Below are 25,650 nucleotides of genomic sequence, written 5' to 3'. Positions count from 1 at the left end.
TTTCAGTATGCTGCCTTGAAATGTCTTGTTCAAGGACCAGTGAATTTGCTTGTGCCAATGGCCTTTGTTTGCTCCTGGGCCCCCTCTGGGCTGTTCTCCACTGATGGCAAAAGCAGCAGCCAGAGTGTCCCACAGCCATGACAAATGCCCTTCCAGACCAGAACCTGAGAGCAGGTTTGGGAAGAGCACTGTATGGTGTTGGCTAATCTGTTGTCATAAAAGTGTTCTCTGACTGAGATTTGGCTCTGAACCCATTCTGGGCATGCAGAGGCCATCCTGAGCTTTAGAGGGCACCTGTTTGTTCGTACTTTCTGCCACACAAGGAGGATGTATTTTGCTCCAGTTTACTGGGGCATGTCCTTGGAAGCTTTTTCAAGTTCTGCATCTTCTCCAGGAAAGAAGCATGCAAATGTAGCTAAAAGTTCCTCTCTAAGTAAGTGTTCATAGTTCTCTGTCAGTCTTTCTTGTTACCTGCTGTTGGCATACCTTGTGGCCTGGACAAGTTTTCTGCCTTAGAGGCACATCTTTCTTCAGTACTTTTACTTCTGTTAGTTGCCTTTTGGTTTTGGAGCTGTGTAGCAGAGACCATTTCAGTGACTTGTAGCAGTGTCAGGAGCAGAGAAATGGGCCAATGAGTTTCTTATTTTCAGTACAGGAGAGCTGGGTTTGAAACTTACAAGCCAGCCTTTATATTGTCAGAATCACTGTTCGCTTTCTTACCCACTTAGGGAACCAGGAACTCATGGTTTGAAATTTTCAGGACAGGTTTCAGTCCAAGAGTTGTGTTTACATGTCCTTTCCAGTCAGGTGTTACAAGGTAGCGAAACGAAACCACCAATTTAGTTTAATTAGTGTGGAAAACCAAAACTTAAATGAAAAAAGGCCATTTCTGTAAGAAGTAGAGTCGGTCAGTAGAAATGTGTAAGTACCTGATTTAATCATTAGTGTGATGCTGCTCTGTGCATGTGTGTGCTGCTGACTCCACTGGAATGCTGGCGAGTGCACAGGTTAACAGGTGTGAAGTCTGTCCCAAGTGTGTTCCCTTGCAGTATGTAATGGAGGCCACTGCTCTGCTAGTGCTCTTCTGCATTGCACGTGGCAAGCGTGGCTGGATGGCTGAGAAATCCTACTGCAGTTGGGTTTAAATGAGGCCATGGGAAACCTCTGCAGGCTTGAAATAAGAGACATACTCCAGCCTGGCTCTAAGTGGGACATCAGGCTGCTTCATAATGCTGGATGGAGAAAATCAACTACTTGGTAACTAACTTGTGTTATCTTTGCTGTAGCTGTAGGAATCTTTTGAAGCCAGCAAAAGTTTGGACTGGGCTGTTGGCCATTACTCTAGAACTGCTCCATTTCAAGACGTGATCATTCAGAAACACCAGAAGCTGTGGATGGTGGGTGAGTATTGACCACTGCACCCTGAGCTAACAAATGGGCACCACCATTCCTGTCACTTTGCTTGGGGGAGGCAAGGAGAGTGGCTCTTTTTCCTTAAATGCATGGAAAAAGCATTTCACTTTCCACAACAGTTTCCAATTTTACTTTTCCAAAGGAGAAAAGACAGTTCATACACCACTGCATGTAGGTAAGATTCTGTCTCAGTTTGAGACAAGTTTAGGAGGAAAAACACTTTGAAATGAATGTGTCCTCTAAAGAAGACAGGTTTTGGCACTCCCTCCCTCACCGATACAAAAGGAATTTCTTGGATGAAAGTGAAAACAACTATTTATTTAACAAACAAAGTGCCCGCAGGGCATGGGGAAAAAATGAGTAATTGCTGAAATACTAAACCTCCCTGGTGTGGAGAAAGCTGGTGGATTTAGAGTTCCCTCTGTAGCTGGCTCGGCCCCTGCTGAGGTCCAGGGCTGGGATGCAGCGTCCCTGCAGCCTTCCTGCTGGTCCACGGCTTCCGATGATCCGGTTCTCGGATCACAGCTAGGCCGAACAGTTCCAGGAGAACTGAAGTTACTGGAGAATTGCTCTTACAGGACTGGGAAAACTTCTTGCCTCAGCTAACAAAAAAGAAGGTAGCTAAAAGCAGGAACGTACTCTCTGCTGCTGCAAGCAGAGCTGAGCAACGTGAGGGAGCGTGTGTGAGCTTGAACACAAGCCACGCTGAGGAATTCGCCTGGCTTCCCCCCGCTCCTTCTCTCGGACCCAGCTTAAAGCTGCGGGACCCATTTCTGGGCATAAAGCAGATGATAGGGGAATACAGTATTGACCTAAAATCACCCCACAACAGACTGTTGTCCTTCCTGCAGTCCACAGAATCTCAGAATGCCGCCCAGAACTTCCTACTACCAGTGATTTCCCAGTTTGTAAATACATCCCAAGATGATGCCAAGAAACTTAGAGCTGTGGCAGCCAATCTAAAATCAAGGGCAGTCTAACTTTCTGTATAATTCATTTTACATCAAATGTAGAGAAGATCTCTAGTGATCTTTGTCACAACTTTTGTTGCATTCCACAATTTCTGATGTTTATTACTGCAGTACAGTAGCAAAATAACGGAGCGAGCTCTATTCCACTGCAAGTGCAGATTCAGGTTAGAGATTTCTCTCTATGTCAGGTGTAGACAGAAGCTCTCAGGCTGATTCAGCTGATTCCTGGATTCTTTCTTTATTCCATCAGACCTGCAAAATGGGAATGGCACTTCCTATCTTGGCAAAGAGGTGTAAAGATAAATTTGTGTGTGAGGTGAGCAGATCTTATGGTGAGGTCCATGAACATATCTTGATAGTTACATGACATGAACACATTTGCTTTAAGTGTTTAAGACTTGGCATTGCTTTCTCTTGCTAAGCCTCTTTCCTCTGTCTGCTACCTTCATCCTCACACCTGCAAGGAGCCTGACCTTTTCCCATCAGTGCAAGAATCATTGTACAGGATGACCATTACTACTATGAAAAAAGGTCAAGCAAAAAGAGTAAAGCTGTGTGTTCTAACATTTTCTTCTAACTGAGCTGCTTGCAGTAAACGGGTTTGCTCTGCCATACACAAATGTCTCTTAGTAGGTGTCTTGCCACTTTCTGTAGTGTGTCCTACACTTGTTGGTATGTTCTAACTCCTACTCTTGCCTAGTTCTAACACACTGTGTGGCTTGCCTGCAACACATACTTAAGATGCAGAAGGTTAATGCAGGTAGGAAAAGTTGTCCTGTTACGTGACTCAACTGTAAAAATTTAGTGTTCCATTTTGAATTACTGAGAATACTTTTAAAATTAGTATTTTTCTATCTCTAAACAAAGGGAAAAAAAACCTAAAAGGACTAAAGCCTTTTTTATTAAGTACACTGAGACTGAGAAGCTGCCAGACTGCCATTTAAAGCACTTCAATACACAGGACCTAGGGGACCTGCTGTGTATGATCACTAACCTGATAAACAGCTATTATGCAACATCTGGTCATGAAGTGCTTTAAGGAAATACAGATCCAGGTGTCTTCTGGTGGTTTAAAAGCAGAGTTGGTCAGAACTAAAGCTAAAAGGTATGAATAAACAGCCAGGGTGCCCTGGTGTCCTGCAGGATTGTAGAAACCCCAGTTAAAATCTCCACCAGCCCGCTGAGCTGTGCTGGAAATTCTGTGGAAGCAGAAGGTGTGTTTTACTTGGACAGCAGCTCTACTAGGGCTCAAAAAGCCCCTCTACCGCTGGAATATGAGAACCTTTGCCTGTTTCTATTACTGTTGGAATACAAAGAGAACACCGGAGAAGTACATTAATTGAACAAAAATCTGTATGTGTTAGACACTGCTTAGATGTGGGTTATACATACAAGAACTGAAAGAAAGAATGGCATTTTTACTATAATTCGTCTTCTCTGGAAGCAATTAACATTCTCAGTAATTCAGCTGGATATAAAATTAGTTCACAAGTTCATTACTCATTGTTTAATTCATTACAGCAACTACTGCTCTAAACATTAAGCATTCTCAAGGTTTATCTTGATTCATTTTCTCAGGAGTGACACCCAGGTTACTGAAGACTGAGCTGAGCCAAGAACCACCCTGTCAATGCTCCATCTTTGTCCCACAAAAACTGGCTATGAGTGCCAATGCTGCTGCTCTTTGCTTTTTTCATCGTGAACTCTGGTGCCTGTTCTGTTCAGTTGGGCCAACATCAGTAACAGTACACTCACCATCTCAGATTTGATGTCAGACCAGAAGAAACACTGCTCATGAGCACAGTTACTACAGGAGTTTCTAGATAGTTCTCCTCTGGGCTTTGTCAGAGATTTGCTGAGACACTAAAGAGTTGGTTTCAGTGTAAATGATTCTCTGTTGCCTTAAGGATGAGAACTAAAACAAGGCAGAGGCTTTAATCCCAAAGCACAGCTGCTCAGCAGTAGCTGATGGTCCTGCTCTCCCACCATAAAAGATATTTTAGCTTTAAGACAGGTGGCTTGCAACCCTTCATTTATTTTAGTGCTTGGAAAGCAGCATGATCTTGTATCAATGCCTAAAACTGATAGGCTAAATTTTCAATAACTCTACTTGAAAGGTAATGTAAAAATCACAGCAGGCACAGACAGGAGAATTAATTTTGGGGTTTTATTATAAAAGTAAAATAAAAATAAGCATTTAAAAAGCACGATTTTTCAAAAGGAACAGATATAAAAAAACTATTTACAAGTAGGAAAATGCCAAACTTGAAAAAATTTTTGGGTAAGAGGCACCAAAGTTAAGTTTAAATACATTATTTGAAATATACAAGATTCTTTTCGGGTTCTCTTTTTTCTCTGAGTTGTCACTGTTGTGATTAAAGTCATGATTTTTCTTTGCCAGCTACTTTATGAGCTGGTTTCATGCAACTGTGCTGCAACAATTATGAAGAGAGCAGCTAGAAACTGTATCCTCCGATTGTTCTATGTGCTTAACCTCTTTAGTAAGTAAGTTTGTATTATGCACTACAAATTTCTTTTTCATCTGTAAAAGAAAATCCTCCCAGACCAGGAAAATAGTCAGTCTTTCATAGCGTCCAGTCCTGTGTATTAATGCAGCAGTGGAGCCCTGCTTATTGTAAATGGCTTGTAAATGAATACAATTGAAGGAAGCAATGGCTAGAAGTCACGTGCTGCAGTTGCCATTGGTTCAGGTGGGATTCTTCCAGTGCACTTTTGGTTGTGAGTTCACTTCCCTCTGGCCAGGATGACGCTGATGTAATTTGAAATGTGCCATTTGTTCCTGCAACTGCATATTGCTAATTGAACATCACTATTCAGCTATATAATTGCTATGCCCTGAACTGTCATGTCCATAGCCCAGGGCCATTTTGCCAAGTGTTAGTGAGGACTTGCTGTTCAGAGAGTCTGAATAAGTGAAACTCAGCTTGCGGAAGGAGGTCTCCACACCGCTGTCACATGTGCTTTCAGGGTCTTGAAATCTGCTATTACAGAGCTCACCTGAGGGACAGAGAAAAGGGAAACATTATCATTTGTGTGGCTTGAGCAAGGTTGCTTTAAGAAAAGCCTAAGGAATACAAACCAACAGGATTACAGCTCTTCTATAGGAAAATAACATGAGGTATTATAATAGGAAAAGCTGTGCTGAATGTTTCCAGGCCACCAAAGCATGTGACCTGATGTACTGCTGGCAGAGATCAACTTGCAGCTGGAGCTTGATGGGATGAGAAGCCTGGTGCTCTGCTGACGCTAATGGTGTCACTGCACTCTGGTCAGGACTCTGTCTGGCTATGGCAGTTGCAGGGCAGAAGGTTCTCAGAGTCACACTGTGCAAGTGTACAGCTCCAGGATGAGGCTCCTAAAACTTTTAATTCATGTTATGTCAACTTAGAGATTTCTTTTTGAGACAAATACTTGAAGAGTTGCATGCAGTAAGTGACCCCAAAATAGGAACAAGTCAGCAGCATCTTTCACCTGTGAAGGATCCACAGAAGGAGTGCCTGACTGGAAGAGGTCAGTATCCGAGCTGAAGGTATGCTGTGGGATCAGTGTGACTAAAGCAGTGGTGGCATCTTAGAGGTAAGTCTTGTTTATCTAAACAAACATCTTAAAATAAACAATGTGATGCCCTCCATTCATGTTGCAAAGGAGCAGAACACCTCTTACCCTTCACAATGAATCTAAAGGGGCAATATGTGTACAAGCACACTTCTGGGTGGGTGTGAAGGTTTATTCCATGACTGACCAGTTTTCTATAGAGAATAAACTGGCAATGTTAGACCAGAATGGAGTGACTGGGACATTTCTTTTTTCTTTCCAGAAATAACTACAGTATTTTTTTACAGGGTGTAAGGATCCACATTAGGGTACAAGCAGCACTACTGGTGTTTGAACAGGAAAAAACAAAGGTTTTTTTTACTAAACCTGGCCAGGCAATGACTGAACATCCCTGATGACAAACTTCTCACAATCTCTCTTTTTCTCTTAGTAGAGTTCCCTGCCCAAAAACACTGTAGGACCTCCATCTGAGGATGCTCAGAACTCAACTGGATGTAACATGGGAAACCTCATGTAATGTTCCACTGGCCCTACTCTGAGCAGGTAGTTGGCCAGCAGGACTGCTTGAGTCCTGTGTAACCTAAGCCATCCCCAATTTCTCTGCCTACAGAACACTGTGGAAGGAGAAATTTAATACCAAAGTCTTACTGAGAAGTTTAGGAGCCCAAAACATTTTTCATTATCCAGCAATGAGGGGCGAAAAAAAGTCAAAAGCTAATGGCACTTGTACATGCCTAGGAGGTAATTGCCTACATTCCCAGTACATCACCATTAGCAAATGGCAGGTGTCTGGTTTTAGCAGAAGGCAGCAGTATAATGAATACCATGATGCAGGTATGCTGATTCAAGTGGTCCATTTTCCCTCTCTCTTCTAGGCCTAGCAGCTATCTGTGATGAGAGGGGTCATGCTGCCATAAAGTATTTCTGAAACCAGTAAGCAGGTGAAGCAGTGTGTGCAAGAAGGTATGCAATCTATCAGCAGTCCTAGATAGAGTGGGGAGGGCGAACTGAAAAAAAGTCCTAAATAAATCTTTTCATACTTTGCTGTCAATTTTACCTGTCTCTCCATTTGCAAAGGTGAGCGATGATGATGAGGGAAGAGCTTTTGCTGTACTGTCCTCCAGGGGAGAAAGTCTGCGTGAGCTGGATAGTGCTTCCTGAATTACTTCTATGGCTTCTGTGTGATCCATCTGTCTCAAAGCAGTGATGAGCTCCTGAACTGTACCACCAGAAACCTGCAAGAGCAGACATCAGATGCTCAGCATCATCCAGGCTGGCTAAAACTGCAGGGCTGCACTGTCTCACCGTGCAGGAGGACAAGGTTCTCTGCATGTCTGAATGTTCTTTGTAACTTGTTATAGCACATTACCTCATAGTTATCCAGCAGAGTTTTCGATGGGGAAGGACTCAACCTGAAGGCATTATTAAGTATGCCAAGACCCAGTTTTTGTGCTAGGGTGGACCAGTTTTTGGTTGGATCAGGCAATTCCAATAGCTTGTAAAGCTGCATCTTGGAACTCTCACTCAGCTCTCTCAAATGTCCTGGGGAACAGAGAAATATATTAATTTATTATTTATACAAATCATGCACCAATTCATTTTAAAGCAGAAACAAAGCCAAACTGAAGACTGTTTCAGAGTCCAATCCCAGCATTTACAAATGTCTTGCTGCAATACTGAAAACGTACTCCATGTCCTTGAGACCTCTTAAGGGAATCATGCTCATTCTGTGAGTGAGGGGGTGGGAGGGCACCTCTTCTCTCTCACCACCTCAGTTACAAGCTATTGCAGGACAATGTCTTCTCACCACTACAGTTTCAGTACTCAAATACTAGAGGGATATTGTCAATTCTTTATAGGTGTTACCTTGTGTCAGTAAGTCCTCCAAAACCTCTGCTGACTCGTAGGGTTTGCCATTCAATATGTCATACACCTAAGAGAATACGTTAAAGTCAGTATTTAGCAGAAACCTGGTTAGTGTCCTTTAAGTCTCAGCAGTGTGGTATAAAGCCCTAATTCCATCTGTAAATCAGCATTTTTTTCCTCTCCCAGGTTCAGTATGACTCAGGATGCTGTAGAAAACCTGTGCTAAACTTTAGCGAAAAATCTTGAGAAGTTAATCTCCCTTTACCTTAAGCTGTGTCACCTGGCAACTATTTTCAAGACACAGAGGAAGCCTTGGCAGTAAATAAATGGCAGAAGCAGTGGCTAAGCAAGGAGTTGCTGCCTGCCTGCAACTAGTCATTTAAAATGAAGCCTGGGTTAGATTTTCACCTAAGGCTGGTACCACTCCCCAGCTCCAGATGATTAGAGATGCTGACTGCTTGTCCTTTACACTCACACCAAACCAAATGCACAGTAATCAGCTTAATCACTGTTGGGGGAGAACACAGGAGTGCATCTTCCCATCACACACAGGCTGCAATTCTGAAGAACACTCAGCAAAGAAACCCACTGGAGAGTGAGCCTTCAAACACAAGCTGCCCACCCAGCTAAATACTTTCCCACACTGAAGACTGCACTGCAACTACTTGAAGAACTGCTTGGTCATTTCTGTTCAGCAGCATTACTCTGTAGCTTTCTTCCAGTGCTGTTTCATCAGGGGAGTTTTATGGCTGAATTAGCCTAATTTTTGATGGCAAATTAGTTGAATTAATTGAAATAATTGTGGATGCAGTGAAAGGAGCTGGCTGAGAGAGCTGAGCTGTCCTTTATAATTAGAAAAAAACCAACAAAAAACTGAAAGAAAAAGCAGACCACATACCTCACAATTGGCTGCCATATCCAGTGGTGTTGTTCCAGGCACAATCCCTTCATCATCTTGATCATCTTTCACATCATCTAGATCGAACAATGGCTCAAAGTTCTCAATGTGAGGATTTGCACCTGAAGAACAAGTGGGGGGTGGGGGGGGGAAAATCAAAGAAAGGGCTTCAAGTTGCTTCTCAACGATATTTAAAATAGGCATTCTATGTACTGAATGGCAAATCAGCTAATTTAGCTATTCCAGCTAAATGATATTTGATACTAAGCTAGCAAGTAGCACTGTTTATCAATTACATTTAAATGCTGTCACATCTCTGTATAATGCTACTCTCCATTATAAAAAGGGGGGAAAAATGACAAGCAGAGCATTAGGGTGCAAAGAAAGAGCTCTGGTTGTATCAACTGACTTCCAGTCCCATCCTGCCTCACACAGCACAGCACGAATGTGATGAGGTGATGGTGTGGTGCTGCTTTTTAGTGTCAGAGAAAGTGGGGGTGTTTTTAAAAGACCAAGCAGACAGCCTCAGCAATGGGAGGCTTGGGCTTCCATTTCAAATGAGAAAAATCAGGTTTAAATACAATTGACAAAGTTCCAACAAATACTCCAACCTAATTCTTCCACAGTGACAGCAAATAGGAGACACTTACAAGCTCATGCTTCAGTGATGGGGTGTTTTTTTGGCTTTTTTGTTCCTAAAGCAGTCCAACACTTATCCCAGATATATATAAAAGTCTCTTCTCCACTTCTTCAGCTATAAAAGCTACAAAAGAATCAAAGAACTTCCCAAAGTCCTCCAGAGATTTTTTTGGACCAACATAATTTGCCTTTCTAGCCATTAGATGGTGCTGAAGAGTGATTAGTATAGCATCTCAGAGCAGGACTTTCTGAGGAAATTCAGACCTTCGTGCTTTTAACATCTGACTTCCTCCATCCATTAAACAAGTTCACTGGCACATTCTCTCCAGCTTGCAGCCTTCTAACTTGAATTGTCACTGTGAAAGTAAACTCTACAGCAAAGATCTATTTCCATACCTGCTGCTTTGAGAACTGCTGCCAATTTTGTTGAGCCCCTTCCAGCTGCTATGTGAAGTGGAGTTGTCCCATCATATGTAGTACTGTCCACATCTGCATCACCCTAAGTTTTTATTGAATGGCAAAAAGAAAAGAAATCTGTACAATGCAGCTGCAGAGGCTCATGTCAGCACAAACAATGCTATTGTGTGAGTAAGCACCATTCCATGCCTGGTTGCATAAAAACTCTAATTGCTGCCTGAAAAGAAGGAATTAGAAAGTAACTACAACTGTCTGCATGCATATGGTGGGTTGCGTGCTCCAGCGTTAGATGTATATATCCAAATAGGTCAGGCAGATAAAAGCCACTGTGCATTCCCTGTAAAAGTTCTGCCCATGACCTGAGTGGTGTGCACAGAATCCTGCCTTGCTGCTGCTCATCAGAAGGGCAGCCAGGCTGGTGGCACATCCATGCATGAACACTGAGGAAAGCTACTGCAGCCAGCTAGGGCGTGTAGAATTAAGGATACCAGGATCGAGGTGTTAGAGATGAGACAAATATTTATAGATTACACAACTGCATCTCTATGTACATCTCTGTACATGTTCTACTTCACACAGAAGAAGAGATGAACATGTTCATGAGTAACTACAGTGCCTGCCAGGATTACTCAGTACAAATTATACATGGCATATGCAGTCAGGTTAGGGTCACAAACTCTACATTCCTCAACTTGGGCAAAAGATTCACCAGCAATGCTGAACAAAACAGTAACATTACTAGTAATTTTGCCATTATACCAGTTCAAGTAATCTAGTTAATAAACAGGAACCTCCCCCCCTTACTCCCGCTTTTCTGAAGCACTCAAGGATTGTCAACAGCTTTTAAATTTGTAATTGAAAGGACCTGGGAGGAAGAAATTCTGCCCTTACCTCAAGCAAAAGGCAGCCTGCCAAAGGGATGTTCTCTTGTTCAACAGCCAAATGCAATGCAGTTCGTCCAGATTTTTGTTCCTGAGCATTGACATTAACTCCAGCAGCAATCAGCTGTTTGAGGCAGGACATGCTATTTGCCATCACCGCCATGTGAATTGCACTGAGACCTACACAAGACAAAATCCATCCACCATCATGTGCGTTAATATTTTTATAATTCAGAAATATCAGAGTAATGGGTTTTGAAGTGAGAGACTTCTAAAATGAGTTACAGTTACTGTACTTACCTGAGCAGAAGTAACATATTTTGCCTGCTTATACACTAAAAGATGATAGAATCATAGAATTGTTTGGGTTGGAAAGATCATCTAGTTCCACCCACCTGCCGTGGGCAGGGACACCTTCCACCAGACCAAGCTGCTCAAAGCCCCATCCAACCTGGCCTTGAACCTACTTTCAGGAATGGGGCATCCACAGCTTCTCTGGGCAACTTGTTCCAGTGTCTCATCATCCTCACAGTGAGGCATTTCTTCCTTATACCTAATCTAAACCTACCCTCTGTCAGTTTAAAGCCATTCTACCTTGTCCTATCCCTACATGTCCTTGTAAAACACCTCTCCAGCTGTCCTTTAGGCCCCCTCTTCAGGTACTGGAAGGTGCTGTAAGGTCTCCCCAGAGCCTTCTCTTCTCCAGGCTGAACAGCCCCAGCTCTCCCAGCCTGTCTGCAGAGGAGAGGTGCTCCAGCCTTCTGAGCATCTTCATGGCCTCCTCTGGCCCTGCTCCAACAAGCCCATGTCCTTCTTATTTTTGTTGGGGGCCCCAGACCCTAAGGGAGTACTCCAGGTGGAGGCTCAGGATGAAGAAAATGGTGTTAATAAATATGTTCTTTGTGCATAAATTGGAACTTGGAGAGTCAAAACCATATAAGAAAAAAAAAAAATCAAGATTACAGGGTGGAACAGAAGGCAGGAACTACAGAGCTCACCAAGAGCATCTCTTTGCCTCAAGAGAGTAGCGTTAAAAATAAAATCTGCATCTTGATACTAAACATGTAGGTACCCCACACTGGCCCCATCTGCTACTGAACACCTCTTCTAGAAAGTGGTCTGGGGAGTAAGTGGTGTATTTTAGTATCATCCTGCTGTAAGGTCACAGTGACCTGACACCTCAAGAATACCTGCACCAGAAAGATAATAGTAAAACCTTTTCTTTTAAAAACCAACAAACCAACCAAAACCCAACCAACCAAAAAATCCCCTCTCTCTCTGAGGAGGTTTTTTGAATCCACAATGACAATTTTAGGTCAGATATTTTACAATCTATTAGAGCAGGAGTACTAAATTGAAGTCTCCTGTGCACTGAAAAATGGAAGAACTGTCTGTGGTTATTTTACAGGCTCTAATTCTGCATGGTCACAAAGTACCAGATACAAAACTAAATACTAGTCCAGAAACTATTTCTAAGGGGATTTCATTCGCTAGACAGGAGGAAACATTTTCTTCTGGGGGGATTTTTTAAAAAACACAATGGTGGCATAAGGAACAAGGCGAACACAGTGCTTGAGGTTCTGAGACATTGAAGAGAATGTACAGTGACAAAAATTCAAATCCGTACTGTGCCACGTGACCATTACCAATCTTTCTGTTCTGTATAATTAGAAAGCTGACACATCTGTGGTCTCTCATCTGTGCCTGCAGGCATATAAAAATGAAGGACAGCATATGCACAATGGGGAAAGATGTTATTTTCAAGGTCTGTATCTACCTGTGTAGAAACATGGTGTTGGCAGGAATTAAGGTGTGTTTGTCTAGTAGGTCAGTGTAAAATACAGCCATTATCTTTCCATACCTTCTCCATTGGGAAGGTTGACCATCGGAGATACCCTCTCATGCTTGAGGAGTAGACTCAGAATCTTGTCATCTCCTTCAGTAGCAGCTAAATGTAAGACAGAATTGCCGTGGCGATCCAGAAGGCTGACATCTGCTCCAGCCTTCAGCAAGTCTTCCACCACCTTTGCCTGCTTTGTGATTACTGCCAGGTGCAGGGGGGTCTGCAAGTGACAGAAGCAAGCCATGAGAAGATAAGCCACAATTACATCATTTCTGCAGAAATCTCTGAAACCCATGAAAGCTCCTAGTGTGAGAAGATGTTACACCACTCCAAAGCCAACAGAAAATAAAAGCTTGCGTATGTGTACATTCTTTTCTACTGAACACTACAAATAGGGTTTCTACTTACTGGAAATAAAAGCTGCCTTGCCACTGTCAGCAGTTGGACTTTGGGAGGAACAAAGATATTGGCTACTCTATAAGCCAGGGCACTGACCTGGCTATTTGAGCATTGCAGTGCGAGGTACTCGGGAAATGAGATAATCCCTGTGGCCCCCACACACTGTAACCCTGCTTCCAGCTGCCCCATCGCCATGTTCCTACCACGGTGGGAGCACATTTGCCTTCCAGGTCCTGCTCAGACCTGCCTTTAGCAATGAATCTCATTTAGCAATGCTCTCATTTCGCTCCCGAATCAGAGATTTGCAGCTATGGGCATAGGAGTTCCTTATCCCTCAAAATGGCTGCACAGAAAACAAGAAAATTCTGCAGTTCTGTGCATTTGTCAAACTGCAGAACAAATGTGCATTTATGCAGTGTGTGTTGAAGTAGCTGATCCTGCACATTGCCCATTTCTGCGCACCTGCAGCACTGAGCAACTCTCAGGCTGAGAGGTTTTGGGACCTTCCAAAGGTTGGTTGCATACTGCATTCTTGTCAGTCTTGCTTCTGAGCAGCATCACACAGACCATACTCAGAAATGCATGTGTTTAAACAGTAAGCATTCTAGTGAGCTCTGGGAAATCGTATTTCCAATACTAAAATAATTTAAAAATTGAGTAAGATTCCATTTCTAGGTCATTATATTAATGGAGGACTTAAAAAGACTAATTCCAGCTCTGCACAATAAGCTTGTGTTTGTCAATAGATCTGTCAACACATTTGCAATTAACTACTGCATCTATAAGGTATATGTCAGCTTTCAGAATATCAGTAGAGAAGGAAAATTCTAGCCCAAGCCTACATTCTCCTCCATCAATGGCTTAAGGTTTAAGTTGAAGGTAGGAAGAGCTGTAGAGGTTCTGGTAGTCAGGGATTTATTTCCTGTGTGGAGCACAGCTTTGCTTCCTTTTTCTGTTAAACACAGGGCAGAGAATTCAATTCAGAATCTTCTGCTTACTTTCAGCAGCCTCCACATTTCAAACTTGCTTTATATGAACATAAAAATGTGAAGGAAAACAAAGAAGTCAAAATAAACCTTCTGGGACTACCTGTACAGAATTTAAACCTGCCTTTACTGTTCACAGCAAAACAAATGACACAAGTGTCAGTGTGCTGCTGAATGGTGTACACAATCCCTTTAAGAGATTCTTCTCCAGGCAGGTTCCCACTACTCTTTTTAAAACCTGAGTTACAATACAAACAGGCCAAACTGAAGTTGAGGAGACAGAATTGTGCCTGGCAGTTCTTTTCCTCCTAGGTAAAAGACAAGGGGATGGGCTTTTCTCAGTTACTGCAGAAATGAAAGGGAAATCTTGGTGCTCATGTGATGGGCACAAATGCAATCTGGGCAGTAGCAAGGGCATAGGTTATTATGGCTTCCACATGTGCTCACAGGTATGTGCCTACAGATTACTGATGACACAGGAACTGACTCATGATCCCAAGTTAACCAATGTCAGAAAGGTCAGAAGAGCCCAGAGTTGGCACACGGTAATCCATACCTCTGGCTTAGTAACAGAGAAGCCAAATGCTGAAGCATGAACTGAAGAATTGACTCTTTTTGGCCTGTTCAACACTTAACCCATGGAAACACTTCTGTTAACATCAAGCAGAGTTATGGACTAAACCAGTGAAAACATGCTCTCTTTCCTCCACCACCTTCCAATATATCCTTGTTTCTAAACTTCTTTGCATCAGTCTGATCTCTTCCCACAGACAGCAAGTTGTACAATTTCTTCTCTACCAGCTGAACAATCAGCAACACTTACACCCCCACAACTGCGCACCTGATAGAGGTCATTTCTCATGTTAATTATGTCCTTGTAATTCAAATCGGGCATCACTTCCAAGAGGTTTTTCACCAGGTCAGTATGAAGGTGGATAATTGCTAAATGAAGGACACTGAAACAAACAAAGAACAGATTAACAATTTCACACTGTTGTCAAATTTATTACAAAAATGTCAAAGCTTTGCTGTAGATCTGACTATATTCTGATATAAACATTTGACTGTTAGAGGTAATGATTCCAGCGCTAAGTACCAACACCGAAAATGAATCCCAGCATTAAAAAAAGCAGGCCAGAAGGTAACTGCTTAACCCTTCAATCACAAAAGCAAACTCAGGATGGCTTTTGTTGGCCCTCAGCATAACTTCACTACTAGGCTAATAGACAAAATGTGTGGCACAATTATTTCAGAAATCCTCAGATTCTCTCCTGGTTTGCTCTTTTTTCATATTTTGAATTATGCAGCAGATAAACACTTCTTACTGTCAAAACCTTCCTGCAGAATTTCCACAGGCCTCTCTGCCACCGAAGCAGATTTTCCCTTGGGGGTTTCCCCAGATCTGTGGGTTTTTCTTTATTTCGTTTTCAAACAGCAAAATGACTAAGGACTCAGGCTCAATGACTAACAACCACAGGACCCGCAAGCAGTGGCCAGGGGCATCATGCCAAAAAAGCACCTGTTTTGAGACATGAGTGACTGCACAGCAAGACACTTTACTTCTGCTGTGTTAATGCAATGGCCCTTCCTGTGCTTTTCTCCAGAGGCAGGTCCTACACCACCAGCCTGAGCAGCTGGACGTGCAGCATGGCACCAGGAAAAAAGCAGGTTGTGATTCCCATCCCCCCTGTCCCACAGAGTTCCATTTGCCTTGTTCCATTGAGATTTCATTTGAAAATCATGCCCTTTGTTTTGAAACACATCCTGCCAAGCACTTCCTTAGCCGATGCTGGCCACCTTCTAGACTCATCTTTTTAGCAAGTTGCTGCTGACACAAAATAATCAACACGGGACATGTGGTGTGTCTGTTATGCCACTTTAGAAATACCTGAATAGTCTCAGAGTCATACTTTTGTCAGAAAAATAAAAAGAAGTTCTGTGCCATTTAAGGCAAGGAGTCATCTTGAAATTGAGATGGAGAGCAGTGAAAGCCAGAAGATATTTTTAAAAAAGAAAAACAAAAAGTAACTTACCAACCAAACTCATCCTTAAAGGGTATTTTTGATTCTATACACTGCCACTGGAAGTACTATGGCACCTTGCTTCCTTCAACTCTCCTGTGCTGTTCAAACAGTCTCACCATTACTGGAAAAACAGCTGTTCCTCTGCTCTGACAGATGCTTTTTATTATGCTCTGTATCATGCTGACATTTTATTTCCAAATCTCACTGCAGAAACACATTTGTTCTTCTACTGCTTTTAGTTCTCTTTTCAGCAGCAAGTATTTTAATTTTACCCTACCATTATATGTGATGCTGCTGACTAGACCATGAAAGGTCAGTTCCATTTCTTAAACATTCCTACGTGAAAAAATGCATTTGAGCACCACTGTAGAGCCATCAGATACCTACAGATCAGTGGTACTGGTATAAATACAGTCACAGCCAGTGTTACTGAGTGTCAGCAGCAGTAAATATACACTCATCACAGATTGCTGGGTTCTGTCTCAAAGCCATAAATAGTTGACAGCAACATTTTTTAAAGGCTTACTCAAAAACTTTTTAGTTGCCATATAATTTTAATGATTAAAGTGAAAATTGGGGCAATTTATTAATTAATTTTGACCTTTTCCTTCTCCCCTAAGAGAGAGCTGGAAGACAATCACCAAAGCTTTGCTTTGTAAAAAAGTTTTGAAGTAATACAGATGTATGACATGCTCACAGAATAAATCCATCTCAGGAGAAAGGCAGCGTGAACTTGAGCCTCACATACTCGCAGGTACTTCTTGAATCAGGAAGAAAACAACTGTTTACCATCATTCTAAGAAGTATTGTAACTTAGTTAAAATGCCCTGCAAGTCCAAAACTGAGGAGCACCTTATTGATCTTATTGATATTTAAAGGCAGGTCCTACTTGCTCAAGACTAGCCCCCCCCCCCCCTTTTTTTTTTTAAACACAGAAGCTGTGCTTTTCATAGTGCTTGCAGATTTTGTTGCTAGCTCCCACCTCGTTCACATTCTTGCTTATCTCAAAGCAGACATTAGGTTTCCAGTTGGAAAGCTAAGCTAGTAAAGTAGCTCTCTCTGATTGTGCAGTCCTCTATCTGTAATCTGAGACCTATTTTCACTGAAAATGGAGTGAAAGCAGTAACCTATCTCAGAATAATTGAACAGTGAGATACAGGTCTTGGTCACGTGAAATTTTCTTTCTACCTGGACACCTTGAGGCTGTATGGCTTCTACTGTTCAAAACACTACAATTTAAGGAAATGCAGGTGATTGCACAGCGCCTGCCAGCTAAAAAGTGACGATGTGATAGTGTCACTTGCTTATTCAAGAGATTATCTTTGCCTGTGCTTAGAGATGCTTCTGCTGAATTTCATTTTAAATAACTACTGATCATTAGTTCCTCACAGTACTTCACTCTGAGTTCCACAGAATCTGCATGGCTGTAGAGGAACAAAGTGGATTTCCACTTCAACTCACATTATTGAAGGACTGATGTGCAAATATTAGCAGCCAAGTCTGCCACGAACATCTATGCAATCCCTTGGAAGACAACAGTACAGCACAGACATAAGCAAGAGCAAAATAATGTCCTCTGGGAAGAACCTGGTGTCAGTGGGAGAAATGCAGTATGGACCCTCCAGCTATTGTTTCTACATCTCCTGGTGAATCTCTTACTTGAAGCATCCTATGAAGAATTAAGGACTTGCATAGAATAAAAAGGGTGCTCTCCTTCAGCACCAAGCTGAGGATCCCCATACACCGTGTATCATGATGCAAGCACAGCAATTCATGCTCAGTCAAGATTTTAAGTAAAAGACAAAAAATCTCAAACTCACAACATGCTCAACATATCCTCAATGACCAGATTACTTTCTGACTGGTGCTGGATCAATGAACTTTATGGTGTACATGACTTCTTTGCAAATGAAACAAAAATGTCTAAATCACAGCTGTACCTCTCCCAAATAGCAGAAAGGAGAGCAGTATTTATTTGATTAGAGCAGTGGTGCCACTGGTGATTGGCACCCGTGAGGGACAGAACAAATTGACTATACCATTCTGCCCTCAAATCCATCGGTTTCAACCCAGTATGGTCAACTCACTTGTCTCCATTATCATCCTGGACAGCGGTGAGATGGCGCTGAGCTGCCAACAGCATCTTCACATCTCCAGTTACGGCATAATCAAAGAGAGCATTGCAGTGACGCCTGGCAAGCTGCATGGCCTTCTCCAGGAACAGAGCATCTGCAACACAAAATTTTGTCTGCATCAGCTCAGCTGTTTTCCGTGGACCACCACCTACTTTTGACAGGCATTTGTGCTGTCACAGAAATACAAAGTGCAGTCCACCAAGCATTATTCACTGCTTCACTGAGATGGTTGCTAATCACTTCTGAGAGATAAGGACAGAGGGAATGAACGCCTTGGAAGAAAAACTAGGTGCATGCTGAGCATTCAGGCAGCAGGAACCCTTAGAACAGTCAAATCTGGAAGCTCCGTCTGGTTTGACTAGCACTGAATTAACAGCACTGATGTGCAGTTGTGTGTAATGAGACAAAAGGAGCAGAACTTGGATCTGGAACTTGCAGGTCCCAGTAGTTTTGCCTTGAAGAAGCTGAGGCACGTGAAGCCTAAGTGACCCATCAAATATTGCAGAGAAGCTCATAGAAAAGCTATGGAATAAATGCAGGGCTTTGCACTCCTCCTCCAACTCAAATCATGCAGTCTAGCCTGCTTTACAGCAGCAGCACAGAGAGTCTGTTCTTCTGTTTAAAACATTTCACTTTTTACAATGGTTAGTATTTGTATCCTGATTTTAGAATTATAAAATGGACAGCCACTGAGATTTCAAAAAGCAGAAGTTGTCATGGTGGGGAGGCAGAAGGGAGAAAGGAGAGAAAAGAAACTCATTTGCAGAAAAAAGTAACTCCAGCTGCTCTGTCAATACTTCTGTGGTTCTGTATCAGCAAGAAACTGGTGAAAATGAAACAGATGAACTCTGAAACTACGGCGTCATTCTGTGAAGCAGAAGCATCTGAAACCAGCCTGTATTTTGAACAGTTTCATGTTTTTATAAAATCTTGTAAGGTTGGGGATTACTAAGAGCAAACAAGTACAACAGACTGTGTCATTTACAGCATAATGGGGAGACAATACCCAGGATTTCCAGCTACACAAAACCAGGCATTTAGACTGGGTCAGAAGTGTATCCCTGATGAACACGAACACATCATTCCTCTAAGGCAAAGACTTATTCAGCTATCCATGAAGCTTATTGTTCTGGCCAGTACATCCCTGTGGCTGCTGTACTGTATGCCTGGGCTGAAAGATTTATATTTGCTATTTCCCTCTCAACACTAAACGTGTTATATTCAGGATACATATTCAGGGTAAAGGGTGTTAAACAATTCAGTCTTTTCTTGTTATGCACACTTCCAAAGATCAAAGAACTCAATGCTGAAACTCCCTGGTTTTCCATATCAAACACATGGGAAAGATATCTTTCAAAAGATTACATGCATCTTTTAGCCTAATACCAAATGGTCTAGCCTGCAGTAGCTATTTTATGGAGCCTGTTTTTCTGCACCAATTCTTTGTATCATCGGGAGCTAGAAATTGCCTCCTTTCATGCCATTACAACAGACAAAAAAAGAAATGGTCAGCTTCCTGCCTACAATGTTCATTGCTTGGAAAACAGGTAAACAATTCCGACCCCTCCTTCACGACAGCTAAATGGACATTACTATTTCTTCATATCAGCACAAGATTTTGTTTTCTGAACCAGTCATGGGATTTATCACAACCAAAACTGCAAACAGCAGGTTGCTTCAGCTTTTCTCAAGAGCACCATCTGTTCTCAGGTCACAAGAAGCTACACCTTTGAGCTGTTTACAACTACAGCCCATCCCTGTGCCACTTTGGATTCCCAAGCCACGGTTTCTAGTGCTGTTAATAGCAAGTGTCAGACAGGGCTGACACACACAAGGTAATGTGCCCTCTCCCTGACCCAGGGAATAACAAAAGTGGTCTAGATCATGTTGCACTTGGTAAAAACGAAGCCCAAAAAATTCCTTCCTGCTCAATTCCTAACCACTACCAAGTCTCTCCAGTCCAACTACCATTTTTTTCATTTTATGCTAAGCATGATTACTCAAATCTTTTAAAATCAACTGTTTAAAAAAAAAAAAAAATCCAGGAAATGCATGTCTTGCTGTCTGGGAAAGTAGCCTTTATATATTTTAGAGCTCTGCTGCTAAACCAGTTCTGTTGACTATCCTTGCTTTCCTCCTTTTGTTTTCTTGCCTGAAATCAAAAGACAAAACCCTTTGCAACTGAATTAAAATGGTAAGATAAAAAAGCAGTTCTTTATTAGAAGCTTCCAGGTGCGTCCATACTTACGGGCTATGGGCACACCCAGTAATGGATTTCTACAGTTTTTTTAAGTTTAACAAATTATTGTATCTAGCAAACACTGTCCAATTCGAAGAGCAGTTGGTTAGGTAATTTTTCACCAGGTACTGGGACCACTGGAGCTGGTCCAGGACTTCTTTGCCCCACTTCTTGTTATGTCTTCTAAGATTCTGATTGGAAAACAAAATGTTCTTCTTGTAGGTCCTCTACTTGAAAATAAGACTGAACAGTATTTCAGGAGTGTATCAGAGGGTTAGCTTATTACTCTAAAATTCAAGAGAAAGGGTAGGCAAAATACCAGGAACTGTATAACCATGTACTAATGGTCTACAAAGCTACGAATATATGAAAAATACATAAAAAGCAAAAATTTTTAGGCATCAGTTTGATGCATAACACTTTGTACCCAACAGCTATTTTACTGAGTATTTGCCAAATAGAAATTGGGCAAAATTTCCATTTTAAATTCAAACCTATAATGCTACTTTGAAAGAAATTTAACTGTGTTGCAGGGAAGAACTGCTGCAACAGTCATCCTAACATCCAATAACTCATCCACTAGAGTCACTCAAATATCAAAAGCCAAGTCAATTGCTGAGTTATATTCCATCTGCCTTCACTGCTTGCAGCGTTCCTTCCTCACACAAATTTATTAAAAGGCAGTGTTAAACATGCCCAGCAAGCAAAGCTGTCTCATCTCCTTGCATCACAAGCAGAAGCTCAAGTGCCCAGTGGCAGTACAAAGGTGGAAGATTATCTACAAAACTAGATATGGGGAGGCACCTTAGATCTGGGGGAATGGAATCCCTCCCGTTTCCTCCAGGAGGCATTACTATGTTCAGAAAACAGCAAGCAGACATTTTTGGAGTTTCCAGACCTTTAATACTTGCTTTGCCCTTACTGCAGTTTGATTTACCCTAAATACATTTACTTGTTCACTTACCCTGCCACCTGCAGTCTGCTTCGCTTACTTCAGTTTTACAAGAAGAAACAGAATCCTCCTTCTCCTCATTAACAGCAGATGTTCTGCACTCAGTCCTCTCCATGGTTTCCACCTTCACATCATGTTTCATGTCCCATTTGTCACTTTGTTTATCAGAGCTCTTCCTGTCTTGTTCAGCTGCACAATTTGATAGACCTTCTAACAAAAAGTAGAATCATTAGTGTCCTGTATTGTTGCTTTTTTTAATACAAGTGATAAAACACAACCAGACAAAACCAAACGCTGAAAAATAAATACAAAAATTTACTTCAACATAAAACTTATCACTAAACTCATGAACCATAATATTCCAGATGCCAACACACATGGACAGCATAGTGATTGCTCTAAAGTGATGTTAAGTTTTTGACAGCCTCTACTTTAAAAATAAACCGTTTTATATTACAACAGATCTACATCTCTTTTTATGGTACAAGAATGTAAGTCTGAAGTGCTCACATGAAATCTAGCAGAATTACTCAGATACATTTTTTTTTCCTAACAGCAAGTTCATCCCCGAGACTCTGGAAATATCTACGGAGTATTCAACATGTACGTCTGAAATTATATTCCTATTTTAGGAAGCCAAGAGTGTCCTTATTATTAACTTAATCTTTTCCATTGGTTTCTCTGGGCAGTACCAGACTGTGGCAACAAAGGAAGAGACATTTTTGGTGATCTAGTCCTTGGGTCACCTGTAATCAGCACATTCAAGCAAGCGAAAGGGCTGTTGCTTGAAACAATACACTGAATGCAGAAGCCACATGGAGGGGTTTTGGTGACTGCTGCTCAGGACTGCACAGTAAAAAGGAACTACACTTGGAGAGGAAGAAAGAGAAGCAGGGCAGTACAACCTACACAAAACCCCTCTGCTGCCAGAGATTCAAGAAGAGGCCTTCCCCAGCATGCTTAGCTAGAGCTGCCTGACACCTTGGCTCATACTGTAGAAGAAAATACAGGTCAAACTCAATTTAACTGTTGGAAGAAAGACATTTTTGCTGTTACCATGTTTCATGCCAGCATTGGACTTTGTTGTGCCAGGGTGGAAATGCATCCCTCCAAAGGCAGAGTATCCGTATGAAGGAAAACTGAACCCTAAAGAAAGGAAAAGGGTTAAGAATTAATAGAATTACATCCTAAACCAATGAGAACGCTAAACCTAAAGAAGTGAGTTTTTGTTTTCTGCATATCTTCTGCTTTATTCCATGCAATAAATTTTCCAGGCTAAAGGTGAGCTCTCCCCTACCCCTTCAAAAATCCAAAGAAATTCTAAGTGGTCGGCTAGTGACACTTTCTTATCCCAACATGCATAAGACCACACAGATGTAGTATCATTACATCCTTCCTCTAAAACTCAACTGAGACATCACAAGCTGCCTCTGTGCTTTATCCTTCCTCTAAAACTCGACTGAGACATCACAAGCTGCCTCTGTGCTTTTGAATCCTTGTGATTACAACAAATTTGTATTCTGGTGTTATGCTATACATGTGCTGCTAGCAACAGATGTAGCAATTTGATGCTGCTCTATCTTCTGCTCTAAAAAAAGGGCTGTGGTTCAGATGACATTTCCTGACCTATAGGTTTTTAATGCTCTGCTGCAAGAACCAAAGTAATGCTCCTATGATCCTGCATATCAGATATGACTGACCCTGACTTCAACAGATAGAGCACAGTAGAAAATTTACTAAATAGTATCTCCAATTTTTAATAGTTCTTTGCACTAACAGGGTTCATTTGCCAAATTCCACTCGTGGTCCAAGAAACAATTCAGAACCTGTTTAAATTTAGACACACAAAATATTACTAACTGAGCTGTCTCATTAATTTCAGTGCCTCCAAGACCCTAGGAAGCAACAAAGCTTCGAAGTTGGAAGGCAAAGGAGATGACAAAGTGTTTAGAATAAGGAGATGCTTGATTGAATTGAGTAACACGAGTATAAAGGCATCAGAGTCAGGTCTTATATGCCTAGGAGACAAAATCGTCTTCACATTTTAAAAATCAGCATGAACATCTGTCCTGCTCTCAAAGTAGAACCCTTTTCCCTCTTTGCCCAAACCTGCTGCCTTACCAGAGCCAGCACCGCCACCTGCCCCTCCATACATGCCACCACTTCCGGCGCCACTGCCTCCACCATAGCCATCAGAGAAGTTTGGCATGAGTTTCTGTCGTTTCCTTTGCACTTCTTCTTTATCTGGGATAGAAGGAACAGAGCAAACAGGGAGTCAGTCCTGCTGGTGGCCAGGCACAGCGCAGGGTGTGCATACAGAAAGCACCACTACAGTTACAAGTTTATAAAGGAAAATGAAAAGTGTGGTAGAAGAGTCAACTTTCCTCAAGCTCCAAATAGCAGAAAATTTTTGTATGTACCAGAGCAGTGAGAACTCCTCTGAGAAACAAGCCAGGGCCAAGTCCCCAGTCAGACCAGCAGCATGGCTTGGGCCTGAGTGGTCTCCTCAGCTGTGTGCTCAGACTCAGGGGATGCATGTGGAGGTGTCTTGGGGGGCTCAGAACTTCCTCCAAAAGTGTCTCATGTACTTAGAGCCCTGGAGATTGTGGTGCCAAATTTCTTCAATGTCTAAGCCAAGGCATGAATCAGCATAAGTGCTCCAAATCACAAGTTTGTTCAAGAAAATTTGCCTTTGGGGAATATAAGCACAGGCTCTTCTTCCAAGCAAATCTACTTCAGAAATGGAGCCTTATCAGAGGATCACAAGACACTTTGAGTTTCAACAGTGCAGAGTACCTGCAGTGCCCCTTGACTTCTGTTTAAGGGATGGCAAGAAATGGTGAAAACTGTGCTTGCTTGAAATGATTTACTTAAAATATCATGACAGCCACTAGAACAAAGACAACTTATTTTCAGGCAGGGACATATTACTGTCAAACCATGCTGAGTAGCAGTAGAAAAAAAAAGCCTAAACTTATATTATAGTGTAAGTCCAAAATAAGACTTAGTCCCCTGGAAAGCAAACCACAAAGATTTAAAAGGACTATGCCCATGACTGGCAAAGTGAAAATGTCATGACAAGAGCTACAAAAATAGGGATACAAATATTACATGGGTTAAAATCCAGTAGAACTGTTGAGAAAAGAACAAAGTATCATTTGTTTATTAAACCATCTAGTAGTTTTCAACAGCCATATGACAAAAAGAAATTTCATGCACAGGCACATCAGTCAGTGCATCAGATGAGACAGCTGAATACATGAGACAGTACACTGACAAATCCACGTGCATTGTTTCCAGGTACACATGATGAGTAAGTATGCATGCATGCACGCATCAGGCATACTCACACTGATGAGGAGAGAAAACTCTAGAGAGCAATCTAGTCAGAGAAACAAAAAAATCCACATACGTGTGTCTAAGTTTGTGGGAACATTTGCAACAAGGGAAAAATATAGTTCCTAAATGGTAATTTCATTATTAGGTTGCATAGGGGATTTGAAAATGCACATAACAATGTTGAGCTAATTTTACTCGTGTAAGAGGCACATGAAAGAGGTTTGCTTCAAATCTGGCAACTTTGCTCTGCAGTTGTACACTTTGCTTCCCTTAGCACTTGTGCAAGAGGTTCCTGAAATCATTACTAAGAAGAAATCCTCTGGCAACTCTGAAAGCTTTCATGCTTTCTGCTATTTTATTCTAACAGTTGTGAAGTAGACTCACTTGGACCACCACCCTCCTCAGCTGTGCTGAGTGTCTCACCACTAATGCACATGTATTTTAGAGATTTTGACAGGGAATTGATTTCAACACAGCTCTACCTTAGGCACAGAAAACATTCAAGATTAGAACTCAGTGGTGTAACCTGCAGGCAGGTAAACTGCTAAGCAGAAAGATTATCTTAATACAATGAAACACCAGTTATGACTTGGGCCTCAAGGCATTTCCATATCATCAACATCATTGGTATTTAAAACTGTGACTGCCAGTGCCATGCCCGTCAAACATTTCAAATGCAGACTTCAAAGGGCACAGATCTGCTGGTTAAACTTCTTTTCAGTAATAATTTAGGAAGCCGGTCCAATACCAACTATTCTACTTCTGCTAAGCTGCTAGAATTTTAAACACAAGAGATTGAAACAGCACTTTCCCTGCTCTCACAAGAAATGTCTTGGGCTTACTTTAGTATTACAGGCAATTGGAAAATTCAGAAACATCAGTGATGTTGGCGTGATGGTAAAAGGTGAGAACTGCAAAATATGTACCTTTTCCACCAGGCACCAAACAGGCTTTGGTTTAGGGTTTGATCTGAAAGCACTGACAGTAAAATCTCCTCAGGTATTATTTGGCAGAAACTCAGAGGAAGAGAGTGCCATCTACTGTATGGACGGGCATGTGTGCATATAGGGAA

At 41.8% G+C, this 25,650-nt stretch overlaps 2 protein-coding genes and 1 long non-coding RNA gene across 10 annotated transcripts in view; 2 read left to right on the top strand and 1 right to left on the bottom strand.

The window, feature by feature from the left end:
* The window catches only part of MANBA (mannosidase beta), a 56,738-nt gene extending 48,949 nt beyond the window's left edge, over nt 1–7,789 (top strand). For 3 of the 7 annotated variants that reach the window (XM_032110549.1, XM_032110546.1, XM_032110544.1), the window contains 3 exons: nt 1,287–1,401; nt 2,635–2,700; nt 3,963–6,192. The gene's annotated coding sequence lies outside the window, so the exon portion shown is untranslated. Of the gene's footprint in view, nt 1–1,286; nt 1,402–2,634; nt 2,701–3,962; nt 6,504–6,835; nt 6,924–7,037 lie in introns of those variants that run through there. The other 4 variants (XM_032110551.1, XM_032110550.1, XM_032110545.1 and 1 more) reach the window with 3 other exon arrangements.
* The window catches only part of NFKB1 (nuclear factor kappa B subunit 1), a 57,590-nt gene continuing 36,845 nt past the window's right edge, over nt 4,906–25,650 (bottom strand). Inside the window, exons 12-24 of one of the 2 annotated variants that reach the window (XM_032110542.1) lie at nt 23,361–23,483; nt 22,296–22,385; nt 21,252–21,449; nt 18,001–18,142; nt 14,731–14,845; nt 12,523–12,724; nt 10,672–10,841; nt 9,760–9,862; nt 8,725–8,846; nt 7,827–7,893; nt 7,330–7,502; nt 7,018–7,195; nt 4,906–5,402 (exon numbers count right to left, since the gene is read on the bottom strand). In XM_032110542.1, coding sequence (XP_031966433.1) covers nt 5,215–5,402; nt 7,018–7,195; nt 7,330–7,502; nt 7,827–7,893; nt 8,725–8,846; nt 9,760–9,862; nt 10,672–10,841; nt 12,523–12,724; nt 14,731–14,845; nt 18,001–18,142; nt 21,252–21,449; nt 22,296–22,385; nt 23,361–23,483 — 1,871 coding nt within the window. In that variant the 3' untranslated portion in view covers nt 4,906–5,214. The other variant, XM_032110543.1, reaches the window with a different exon arrangement.
* Nucleotides 18,137–24,912, top strand: LOC116444845. Its single transcript, XR_004240548.1, has 2 exons — nt 18,137–19,883; nt 21,796–24,912. It is a non-coding gene; the product is annotated as an uncharacterized LOC116444845 (long non-coding RNA).

Source organism: Corvus moneduloides, chromosome 5, assembly GCF_009650955.1.
Source record: "Corvus moneduloides isolate bCorMon1 chromosome 5, bCorMon1.pri, whole genome shotgun sequence".
NCBI classification, from domain to species: domain Eukaryota; kingdom Metazoa; phylum Chordata; class Aves; order Passeriformes; family Corvidae; genus Corvus; species Corvus moneduloides.
This window is presented reverse-complemented; position numbering and strand designations above follow the sequence as displayed.